Source organism: Oncorhynchus nerka, linkage group LG27 (assembly GCF_034236695.1).
Source record: "Oncorhynchus nerka isolate Pitt River linkage group LG27, Oner_Uvic_2.0, whole genome shotgun sequence".
In the NCBI taxonomy this organism is placed as follows: domain Eukaryota; kingdom Metazoa; phylum Chordata; class Actinopteri; order Salmoniformes; family Salmonidae; genus Oncorhynchus; species Oncorhynchus nerka.
Window position 1 is genome coordinate 72,413,622 of NC_088422.1, and position 13,187 is coordinate 72,426,808.

A 13,187-nucleotide genomic window follows, 5' to 3' on the forward strand; every position below is an offset into this window, starting at 1 on the left:
TTTAAAATGTGCATGTTTACCATATAACAATCCATGTTTCTGTCTGTTTCATCATTGATGAACTGTGGGTTTGGAATGACAATTACGTGTCATGTCTCAAGTTGTACATTTCCTCTTTTCTAATAGTTCCTATGAACCCTATGCATTTAACGGGTTCCTTCTCACAGCGCAACACACAAAGACGCTCACACACTTTATTACGACACATTGGAAGTTCGTGCACTATTCAGATCATACACAGCCACAGAGATGTCATACATTAGTTATAACAGATTATACAGATTTTGTTTATATACCCTAATGACATTTCCAGAGGTTGTGACATACACACACATTTATTTTCTCCATAGGAAGCACCTTCTTCATTCCTATGTTCACAGTTGACCTTTACCTCAAGAATGAGGAATATAATGTGTGTTTTCTTGAGTGCTCTGAGTTTGGCAACCATTACATCATAACAGGAACAGGTGAAACTTCCTCATTGGTTTATCTGTGTTAAACTCCGTCTAATGTATTAGTTATAACGCCCATTTCTTGACACCATGACACACTGCACCTGTACATAGCCCATCTGTTAACAGCCCATCTATCTACCTCATCCCCATACTGTATTTATTTATTTTGCTCCTTTGCACCCCAGTATCTCTACTTGCACATTCATCTTCTGCACATCTACCATTCCAGTGTTTAATTGCTATATTGTCATTACTTCACCACCATGGCCTATGTACTGCCTTAACTCCCTTATCTTACCTAATTTGCATTCACTGTATATATACTTTTTTGTTTTATTTTTTTCTACTGTATTATTGACTGTATGTTTGTTTATTCCATGTGTAACTCTGTGTTGTTGTATGTGTCGAATTGCTATGCTTTATCTTGGCCAGGTCACAGTTGCAAATGAGAACTTGTTCTCAACTAGCCTACCTTGTTAAATAAAGGTGAAATAAATTTAAAAAAATAAAAGGTATTGATACACCCATGGCAACTCTTGTTTACAACAAAAATATGCATTGGTCATAGGATTTGAAACCATTAACTGACTTTACACCAACAACCTTGGCAGTGGTTGCCACTCATCCAGCATGCAAATAATCGTCTTATTTCCCATCGTCTTATTTCCCAATAATCGTCTTTAGTTCCCATTTGTGTTAACGAATTTCAGGAATTTTCAGAGCCTTTGTCCTTACGCACTACTGCCGCCTAGTGGTACAAAGGTAAACGGCAGCGAACTGTGATAATCAAAACGAAAATAGTTGGCATGCACCAAGATTGTCTACATGGAGCACCCGTAGAATAAACTCTTTGGCATGCGTATTTTGCTCATGTTGTTCATGGCTGAAGCTGGGTCAAATCCCAGCTGAACCATAACCCATCTTCGTGACAACTCTGTCCCGGGAAGATGTCGAGCCGTGCTCTGAGGAGGTTGAAGGGGAAACAGCGGGGGCAGGAGGCCCTGGACCTCGGTGATCTTGTCCCAGGTGAAGGGCCAGAGCCAGAGGAGCAGGCTGCGGATGTTGAGGAAGAAGAATTGGAACCGGATGAAGCTGTTCTCCAGTCTGTTAAGAGCAGCATCAGAAAAGCTAAAAAGAATAAGAAAAACTTGAGCAACATTTACGAACTGGTGGAGTGTTTCTCCTTTTCTAACACACATTGCAAAATGTTTACGAAATGTCTCGCTAACTGCCACGTAGCTCCACCCCCTAGGCTACATAACTGTGACATAGCTAGCTTGTTATGCTAGTCAATGAAAAAAGCAGCAGGACACAGTGACATATGCAGACTGTCAACAAATCAAACCAGCATTATACTGACTAACCGATTTTGCCTGGCCAGACAGGAGTCATACAGTACACCCCCTTGCCTTGACCATATGAATGTCACGATGATGGGTTGGAATCCCAATAGCAGGAAATCAAGGCAGATACTGACCAGAGATGAATTAAAACTGTGCAATGTAGAGATTTAAACTCTGATATACAACCTTAACCTGAGCCTTTCTGTCCTTCTTGCTGGAACCACATCACTGCAGATATGTGACACAGAGAATGAAGCAGAGAAAGCCACGACGGATGAAGACACAGTGAAGCCAGAAGAACAGAATGGTGATGAAAGCAAGGAGAAGAGTGACAGCGGGGAAACAGAGAAGAGAGATGCACAGCCTGAGACGGGTGCTGCGAAGGTGAGGAGAGAGGCGGACACCCCTGATACACTGTAGCCTCCACAGTACTATGGGGTATTGTGAGCCCCATTCCTCCTCAATCTTGTTGTTATTATGGATGATCGATCTAGTCGAAATGTTTTGAAGAGTTGTCTAATAGTTTTTATTTTCTTATGATGTCAGTCCGGAGATAAAACAAGCAAGAAAAAGAAGAAAAAGAAGAAGAAAAAGAACACTACAGGAGATAAACAGGTATAAAGCATCAGTCCATCTTGACAAATCACTTCCACATATGTCCCCCAATGTGAGGGCACTGTTGTGCACATTGCCATATCACCACTGTTGTGCACATTGCCATATCACCACTGTTGTGCACATTGCCATATTAACCACTGTTGTGCACATTGCCATATTAACCACTGTTGTGCACATTGCCATATCACCACTGTTGTGGCAACTCTTTGTAAGTCGCTCTGGATAAGAGCGTCTGCTAAATGACTTAAATGTAATGTAAATGTTGTGCACATTGCCATATCACCACTGTTGTGCACATTGCCATATTAACCACTGTTGTGCACATTGCCATATTAACCACTGTTGTGCACATTGCCATATTAACCACTGTTGTGCACATTGCCATATTAACCACTGTTGTGCACATTGCCATATCACCACTGTTGTGCACATTGCCATATTAACCACTGTTGTGCACATTGCCATATTAACCACTGTTGTGCACATTGCCATATTAACCACTGTTGTGCACATTGCCATATTAACCACTGTTGTGCACATTGCCATATCACCACTGTTGTGCACATTGCCATATCACCACTGTTGTGCACATTGCCATATTAACCACTGTTGTGCACATTGCCATATCACCACTGTTGTGCACATTGCCATATTAACCACTGTTGTGCACATTGCCATATCACCACTGTTGTGCACATTGCCATATTAACCACTGTTGTGCACATTGCCATATCACCACTGTTGTGCACATTGCCATATTAACCACTGTTGTGCACATTGCCATATTAACCACTGTTGTGCACATTGCCATATTAACCACTGTTGTGCACATTGCCATATTAACCACTGTTGTGCACATTGCCATATCACCACTGTTGTGCACATTGCCATATTAACCACTGTTGTGCACATTGCCATATTAACCACTGTTGTGCACATTGCCATATCACCACTGTTGTGCACATTGCCATATTAACCACTGTTGTGCACATTGCCATATCACCACTGTTGTGCACATTGCCATATTAACCACTGTTGTGCACATTGCCATATTAACCACTGTTGTGCACATTGCTATATTAACCACTGTTGTGCACATTGCCATATTAACCACTGTTGTGCACATTGCCATATTAACCACTGTTGTGCACATTGCCATATTAACCACTGTTGTGCACATTGCCATATTAACCACTGTTGTGCACATTGCCATATTAACCACTGTTGTGCACATTGCCATATTAACCACTGTTGTGCACATTGCCATATTAACCACTGTTGTGCACATTGCCATATCACCACTGTTGTGCACATTGCCATATTAACCACTGTTGTGCACATTGCCATATTAACCACTGTTGTGCACATTGCCATATTAACCACTGTTGTGCACATTGCCATATCACCACTGTTGTGCACATTGCCATATTAACCACTGTTGTGCACATTGCCATATTAACCACTGTTGTGCACATTGCCATATTAACCACTGTTGTGCACATTGCCATATCACCACTGTTGTGCACATTGCCATATTAACCACTGTTGTGCACATTGCCATATTAACCACTGTTGTGCACATTGCCATATTAACCACTGTTGTGCACATTGCCATATTAACCACTGTTGTGCACATTGCCATATTAACCACTGTTGTGCACATTGCCATATTAACCACTGTTGTGCACATTGCCATATTAACCACTTGCTTTAGCAGCATTTTATTGTGTATTGAGGCTATGGGGGTGCTGCCCTGACGCCGTCTCACTCCGTCACATTGGCTGCTCTGTCTTATGTGTGGTTGTCAGGAGGGAGCTGGGGATGACATTGACGCGTTGCTGGAGACCATAGAGCAGTCTAATGGACTCACCCTGCAGAGTGAGGGCTGTGGAGGCTCAGACAACAGGCCTGTGCTCTATGTGGAACACAGGTGAGTAGGTTAACAGCACAGCAGCCAATCAGACATCAGGTCTCTTAGTGGGGTAATGTCATACAATCATAATATACTTAATTTATGGCAGTCATTTACCAGTGATACATTTGATTGGGACATACCCTATGTTGTTTGTTAGGAACCTGAATCCTGAGACGGAGTTGAAGAGATACTTTGGAGCTCGAGCAGTTCTTGGAGATCAAAGGTAAGATCTTCAAAGAACTCCTACTAACTACTACTATTAAAGGTTACAGTGTAAGGCCATCTCTTCATTCTTTCCTCAGACCTCGTCAGAGACAGAGACAGTTCCATCGCAGCACCTGGATGACCATCCCTAAAAACACCTGGCCACGCTTCAGTCGCCCAGGTCAGAACTACACTCAACTTCTCACACTCGGCATCGCTCAGAACGCTGAAAGCCTTGTGAATAAATACTATTTATGCAACATTTAACATAAATGTTTTTGTGGATGCAAATGTATTTAAGTATATCCCATGACAAAGTCACAAAACAAAAGATAATGCCCTCATACTAGGGCTGTCCCCAACCCCAAAAATGATCAGTCAACCAAGAGTCGTCTGTTCTTTCGAGCAATTGATTGGTCTAAATTTTTAAACGTGCATTTTTCCATATATTTTGGGCTCCCGAGTGGCGCAGCTGTCTAAGGCACTGCATCTCAGTGCTAGAGGCGTCACTACAGACACCCTGGTTTGAGTCCAGTCCCAATCACAACCAGCCGTGATTGGGAGTCCCATAGGGCGGCGCACAATTGGTCCGGGTTTGGCTGGTGTAGGCGTCATTGTAAATAAGAATTTATTCTTAATTGGCTTGCCTAGTTAAATAAAGGTTAAATAAATAAAAAATATAATAATATATATATATGACATGTGCTATCTGTTTTAATCAAATCAACTATATGCACTGAGCTTGTCTGATGCTTTAAGCGAACTGTTTGATTAAATATTTAAGACACACAAAAGACACACATCAACAGTGTATAGCACTGTCCATGTTGCAGAAGCCATTTCTGACTGAAAAGTTATGTTACCGAAATCCCTCATTTGTTTAGGAAAAACATTCCCTATTCCCTCAACCCTTGCTCTCTCTACGTGACACATGTATGCTTTGCATGCACGTGACCAATAGGGCCTGACATATAGCATATCATAATCACATCAATAAATTGGTTATAACAGTCTCTGAACACCGTAAGACAAATACCGTAACACAAACACTCAAACAGGCAACAGAAGCAGGAACTGCCTTATTTCTGTAGATATATATGGATGATTTATAAAGCCAGGCATGTTTAACAGTTAGACTATTGATTATAGACCTAATTAAGTTGACGTTTCCTCTCTCCTCACTTAGTCAATTAAGGCAAGGGCTGTTTTCTCATCTCCTAACTCTGCTGCTGCCTCTGTTGCATTGTTATCAACACCAATATGCCGGTGAACTTTGCTATTAGCAACATGGTCTAAGCAAAGGCAACAATTCAACAGCGCACTGATGTTTCAGAACCGCAGACAGCGACCACTGTCCAACGCAGGAGAAAGCACATTACTTATAAAATAATATAATTGTATTTTTGTTGCACCATTGTTCTTACGTAGTATAAGCATATACAATTCCAGTATCACGTCTTAGACTGATGGGCGGTTCCATCCGCACGGCCTTCACAATGGATCAGTCCACTCAGACAGGCGCAAATCAGACAGGTGTCATGTACAGCATGATTGTTATTATAATTTAATTTTTTTGCTTCTGCTCAACTAAAGAAATCTTGGTCGACCAAACAATCAACCAGTCGACTAAATGAGGTTAGCCCTACCTCATACAGTATTTTAGTGTAACTATGATGGCATAAATTAAGTTCATGTAAACAATCGAGAGGCATGACAGGATCCGCATTAGCTGCTGCCAAGGCAGCCGGTATTCTTCCTGGGGTCCAAACAGGAACAGACAAATAAGCTTGGGCGATACCCCGGTATGCAGTATAAATGGTTTATTTCAAAATATCGACTGTATGATTTTCAATACCGTTCAGAAATGAATAATAAAAAATAATTTTTGGGGTTAAGGGCACCCCTGCCTCGTGAGGTTGCATACTACTTCACTGCTTATAAATATAATTTAAGTATTACTATAAGAAATCTAAGATGTGTCAAATAAATTATATCCAGCTCATGGCTCCAGCTATGCATTTGGTTTCCTAACTTGCTAGCTAAGTGGCTAGATGTCAAGATCAAGGTTCTTGGTTACAGAAGAGACATTCAATCCCCTCCTGGATCAAGATCCATGTTGCCTAAATGGTTTTGTGTGTAAATAAAACAAAATATTTTATTTATTTATTTATATTCATTATTATTTGAAATAGGGCCCCTTATGTGCATTTTGGGTAATACCATATACCCCGATATGTTACAGAAACGGTATGATGGTAAGAAAATCTGGATACTGCCCAACCCTACAAAACAACACATCAAAACAATAGTCTACATCATAAATAAGTCAATACATTACAACAAACATTGTTTACTATACAAATTCACACTGCTCCACCATTACAAATGTACAGTCTAAAATTTACAACAATACAATATTACAATGTGTGTATCTCTTCGCACTCCACGTTGTGAGGTGTTGTTTTATATTTTTAAAATCTGATTTTATTGCTAGTTTGGGTTACTTGATGTGGGAGAGAGTTCCATGTAGTCTTGGCTCTATGAAGTACTGTGCGTTTCCCAACCTCTGTTCTGGCCTTAAGGCAGGCCTCTACAACACTGTTCCCGGAGATCTACCATCCTGCAGGTCTTCACTCCAACCCTGATCTAGCACACCGGATTCTAATAATTAGCTGGTTGGTAAACTGAACCATCTTATTTACAACTGGGGTTGGAGCGGAAACCTACAGGAAGGTAGCTCTCCAGGAACAGGGTTGGAGCGGAAACCTACAGGAAGGTAGCTCTCCAGGAACAGGGTTGGAGCGGAAACCTACAGGAAGGTAGCTCTCCAGGAACAGGGTTGGAGCGGAAACCTACAGGAAGGTAGCTCTCCAGGAACAGGGTTGGAGCGGAAACCTACAGGAAGGTAGCTCTCCAGGAACAGGGTTGGAGCGGAAACCTACAGGAAGGTAGCTCTCCAGGAACAGGGTTGGAGCGGAAACCTACAGGAAGGTAGCTCTCCAGGAACAGGGTTGGAGCGGAAACCTACAGGAAGGTAGCTCTCCAGGAACAGGGTTGGAGACCCCTGCCTTAGGAACTGTGATGAGACCCTTGGTGGCATGTCTTGTAGGGTATGTATGGGTGTCTGAGCTGTGTGTTAGCTGTTTGAACAGATTGTTTGGTGCTTTCAACACATCAATACCTCTCACAAAGACAAGTAGTGATGCAGTCAGTCTCTCCTCTAATTTGAGCCAGGAGAGATTTACATGCATGTTTTTGAAATGAGCTCTCTGTGTAGTGTACATTTAAGGGCCAGCCACGCTATAGCTCCAGACTCCACTATACTGTAGCTCCAGTTCTCTGAAATACATGTTGATATGCCAGTTTCTATTTATTAGGATTCAATCAATTATGCTTATTTGAATCCCCATCTCCTCGTGCTAACGCTCTGTGTTGAGCAACAAGGCGACATTATCACATTCAGAATTGTCATCTGTGGGACTCTAAGACTCCTGGTTCAGTTTGGGTAGCGTATAACCAATCAAGAGTAGCAGCAGAAGAAAGTACATGTTAACAGCAGTGGGCACCTGAAGCCTTGTTGACAGAGACAGCTTTTCTGGGTAGGATCACACTAAAGGCTGTGTTCTGTGGCTTTAAACGTTGCCCTATGACGTCTTGTTAAAAAACAGTCCAATCACCACATATCGTTAATCAAATGCTGCCTAGCTCTCGACCTCAAAGACTCTATTGATGTTTGGGAAAGACTCCATTGATGTTTGGGTCCATAGTGCCCCTGGTGTTGTGGGATACTGAGCTGTTTAACCCAGAGCTGAAGTTGGAGAAGAATCAGAGTCTCTGTTATGTCAGTGTTAGCTACTCCTCAGGGTGTTAAAGCTCCCCCAAACTCAAGGCTTATGCAATCACCTGACTGGAGATTTGGTCTGGGAAATATCATTTCCCTCCCAAAATATAGATGGGTGATTTTATCTTTTACCTCTCACTTTTTGAGTGGTCTCAGTGCCTTGGCTTGAATGTGGTACACCAGGACTGCTGTGTCACTGTGAAATGCTTCCCTCTCCTTAGCCCAAAGTGTGTTCATTCAAATCCTAGGGTGCTATACTATACATGGGCATGGAATGAATGGGACAGATTGCAATTTTTATTCCACTTAAATATCTACGGCGCATTCGGAAAGTATTCAGACCCCTTGACTTTTTCCACATTTTGTTACGTTACAGCCTTATTCTAAAATTGATTAAATATTTTTTTTCTCATCAATTGACACACAATACCATAATGACAAAGCGAAAATAGATTTATAGAAATGTATTCAAAATAAAAACAGAAATGCCTTATTCACATAAGTATTCAGACCCTTTGCTATGAGACCCGGAATTGAGCTCAGGTACATCCTGTTTCCATTGATCATCCTTAAGATGTTTCTACAACTTGATTGGAGTCCACCTGTGGTAATTTCAATTGATTAGACATGATTTGGAAAGGCACACACCTGTCTATATAAAGGTTCCACAGTTGACAGTGCATGTCAGAGCAAAAACCAAGCCATGATGTCAAAGGAATTGTCCGTAGAGCTCCGAGACAGGATTAGGTCGAGGCACAGATCTGGGGAATGATACCAAAACATTTCTACAATTAGGCCTTTATGGTAGAGTGTCCAAATAGAAGCCACTCCTCAGTAAAAGGCACATGACAGCCCATTTGGAGTTTGCCACAAGGCAACTAAAGACTCTCAGACCATGAGAAACAAGATTCTCAGGTCTGATGAAACCAAGATTGGCCTGAATGCCAAGCGTCATGTCTCGAGGCTACCTGGCACCATCCCTACCGTGAAGCATGCTGGTGGCAGCATTATGATGTGGGGATGTTTTTCAGTGGCAGGGACTGGAAGGCTAGTCACGGTCAAGGGAAAGATGAACAGAGTAAAGTACAGAGTGATCCTTGATGAAACCTGCTCCAGAGCACTCAGGACCTCAGACTGGGGCGAAGGTTCAGCTTCCAACAGGACAACGACCATAAGCACACAGACACAGATCTGCAGAGAAGAATGGGAGAATCTCCCCAAGTACAGGTGCACCTTAGAAGACTTGAGGCTGTAATAACTGCCAAAGGTGCTACAACAAAGTACTAAGTAAAGGGTCTGAATACTTATGTAAATGTGATATTTCAAATTTCTAAAAACCTGTTTTTGCTTTGTCATTATGAGGTATTGTTTGTAGATTGAGGGGGAAAAAACAATGTATTCCATTTTAGAATAAGGCTGTAATGTAACAAAATTTGGAAAAAGTCAAGGGGTCTGAATACTTTCCAATGCACTGTGTAGCTATATATCGAATTGTCTTATCATTATCTTTATTCCACATACACATCTATATCAAATTGATGCAATTTCAACATACTGCAACTGTACACACATTTAACCAATAATGTGTATAAATCCTGGATGACTGATGGGGCGCTGTATTGAAGCTACCGCGCAGCCATCTTGGTACTCCTCCTCAATTGTAAAAATATATTTTTTTTAAAAGCCCTCACCTCCCTGTAGACTGTCTCGTCATTGTTGGTAATCAAGCCTATTACTGTTGTGTCGTCTGCAAACTTTATGATTGAGTTGGAGGCGTGCATGGACATGCAGTCATGGGTGAACAGGGAGTACAGGAAGGGGCTGAGCACACACCCTTGTGGGGCCTAAGTGTTGAGGATTAGCGAAGTGGAGGTGTTGTTTCCTACATTCCCCAACTGGGGGCGGCCCGCCAGGAAGTCCAGGACCCAGTTGTAGAAACTTAGCCTCTGAATGGGCAATACATAGCATCAGCAATCCAGGGTTTATATACGTCATTGCATGTAACTCACATAGAATAATACTGTTCGTAATATTTCCTCCTTCAGGTATCTCAATGACCCTACTGGAGTCCAGGGATGGTCTACAGTACTTCACCTTCGAGCACAGCCGGGACTACCAGCAGATTCAGTTCAAATTCCTGGACTCAGTGGAGTCCATGGATCCCAACAACATTGTGGTAAGGCTACACCCACGGTCTCAGGGAGATTGATCAGCAAAGCCGTGATGCGCGTCTCAAATATCTAGGACAACTGATATGCATGAATTTAGATTCTAGATAAATCCCGACTAAGATTAGGTCACGACATGAGAAACTAGAGGTGAATTCATTTGAAATTTCAGGTTGAGGACATACAGTAGCAAGAATAAGTATGTGAACCCTTTGGAATTACCTGGATTTCTGCATAAATTGGTCATCAAATTTGAACTGATCTTCATCTAAGTCACAACAATAGACAAACATAGTGCGCTTAAACTTATAACACACAAATGATTGTCTTTTTGTTGTATATATTGAATACATTATTTAAACATTCACAGTGTAGGTTGGAAAAAGTATTTGAACACCCTAGGTTAATGACTTCTCCAAAAGCTAATTGGAGGCAGGAGTCAGCTAACCTGGAGTCCAATCAATGAGACGAGATTAGAGATGTTGATTAGAGCTGCCTTGCCCTATAAGAAACACTCACAACATTTGAGTTTGCTAGTTCACAAGAAGCATTGCCTGATGTGAACCATGCCTTTAACAAAGAGATCTCAGAAGACCTAAGATAAAGAATTGTTGACTTGCATAAAGCTGGAAAGGGTTTCAAAAGTATCTCTGAAAGCCTTGATGTTCATCCATCCACGGCAAGACAAAGTGTCTATAAATGGAGAAAGTTCCGCACTGTTGCTACTCTCCCTAGGAGTGGCCGTCCTGCAAAGATGACTGCAAGAGCACAGTGCAGAATGCTCAATGAGGTTAAGAAGAATCCTACAGTATCAGCTAAAGACTTACAGAAATCTCTGGAACATGCTAACATCTCTGTTGACAAGTCTATGATATGTAAAACACTAAACAAGAATTTATTTATTTTTTATTTTATTTTATTTCACCTTTATTTAACCAGGTAGGCTAGTTGAGAACAAGTTCTCATTTGCAACTGCCACCTGGCCAAGATAAAGCATAGCAATGTGAACAGACAACAACACAGAGTTACACATGGAGTAAACAATAAACAAGTCAATAACATAGTAGGAAAAAAATAATCTATATACATTGTGTGCAAAAGGCATGAGGAGGTAGGCAATAAATAGGCCATAGGAGTGAATAATTACAATTTAGCAGATTAACACTGGAGTGATAAATGATCAGATGAACATGTACAGGTAGAGATACTGGTGTGCAAAAGAGCAGAAAAGTAAATAAATAAAAACAGTATGGGGATGAGGTAGGTAAATTGGGTGGGCTATATACCGATGGACTATGTACAGCTGCAGCGTTCGGTTAGCTGCTCAGATAGCAGATTTTTAAAGTAGGTGAGGGAGATAAAAGTATCCAACTTCAGAGATTTTTGCAATTCGTTCCAGTCGCAGGCAGCAGAGAACTGGAAGGAAAGGCGGCTAAATTAGGTTTTTGCTTTAGGGATGATCAGTGAGATAAACCTGCTGGAGCGCGTGCTACGGGTGGGTGTTGCCATCGTGACCAGTGAACTGAGATAAGGCGGAGCTTTACCTAGCATGGACTTGTAGATGACCTGGAGCCAGTGGGTCTGGCGACGGACATGTAGCGAGGGCCAGCCGGCTAGAGCATACAGGTCGCAGTAGTGGGTGGTATAAGGTGCTTTAGTAACAAAACGGATGGCACTGTGATAAACTGCATCCAGTTTGCTGAGTAGAGTATTGGAAGCTATTTTGTAGATGACATCGCCGAAGTCGAGGATCGGTTTTGCGGCGTGAGTGAAGGAGGCTTTGTTGCAAAATAGAAAGCCGACTCTAGATTTGATTTTGGATTGGAGATGTTTGATATGAGTCTGGAAGAAGAGTTTGCAGTCTAGCCAGACACATAGGTACTTATAGATGTCCACATATTCTAGGTCGGAACCATCCAGGGTGGTGATGCTAGTCGGGCGTGCGGGTGCAAGCAGCGAACGGTTGAAAAGCATGCATTTGGTTTTACTAGCGTTTAAGAGCAGTTGGAGGCCACGGAAGGAGTGTTGTTTGGCATTGAAGCTCGTTTGGAGGTTAGATAGCACAGTGTCCAAGGAAGGGCCAGAAGTATACAGAATGGTGTCGTCTGCGTAGAGGTGGATCAGGGAATCGCCCGCAGCAAGAGCAACATCATTGATATATACAGAGAAAAGAGTCGGCCCGAGAATTGAACCCTGTGGTACCCCCATAGAGACTCCCAGAGGACCGGACAACATGCCCTCCGATTTGACACACTGAACTATGTCTGCAAAGTAGTTGGTGAACCAGGCAAGGCAGTCATTAGAAAAACCGAGGCTACTGAGTCTGCCGATAAGAATATGGTGATTGACAGAGTCGAAAGCCTTGGCCAGGTCGACGAAGACGGGTGCACAGTACTGTCTTTTATCGATGGCGGTTATGATATTGTTTAGTACCTTGAGTGTGGCTGAGGTGCACCAGTGACCGGCTCGGAAACCGGATTGCACAGCGGATTCGAAATGGTCAGTGATCTGTTTGTTGACTTGGCTTTCGAAGACCTTAGATAGGCAGGGCAGGATGGAGATAGGTCTATAACAGTTTGGGTCCAGGGTGTCTCCCCCTTTGAAGAGGGGGATGACCGCGGCAGCTTTCCAATCCTTGGGGAT

General features: G+C 42.3%; 1 protein-coding gene across 1 annotated transcript in view; it reads left to right on the forward strand.

Annotated features, from left to right (window-relative positions):
- Positions 1-1,266: 1,266 nt before the first annotated feature.
- The window catches only part of LOC115112381 (ribosome quality control complex subunit TCF25-like), a 34,934-nt gene continuing 23,013 nt past the window's right edge, over positions 1,267-13,187 (forward strand). The window contains exons 1-7 of the mRNA XM_029639405.1: positions 1,267-1,624; positions 2,033-2,182; positions 2,345-2,413; positions 4,225-4,346; positions 4,489-4,554; positions 4,634-4,716; positions 10,422-10,552. Of these exons, the coding sequence (XP_029495265.1) occupies positions 1,403-1,624; positions 2,033-2,182; positions 2,345-2,413; positions 4,225-4,346; positions 4,489-4,554; positions 4,634-4,716; positions 10,422-10,552 (843 nt within the window). The 5' untranslated portion in view covers positions 1,267-1,402. The remainder of the gene's footprint in view (positions 1,625-2,032; positions 2,183-2,344; positions 2,414-4,224; positions 4,347-4,488; positions 4,555-4,633; positions 4,717-10,421; positions 10,553-13,187) is intronic.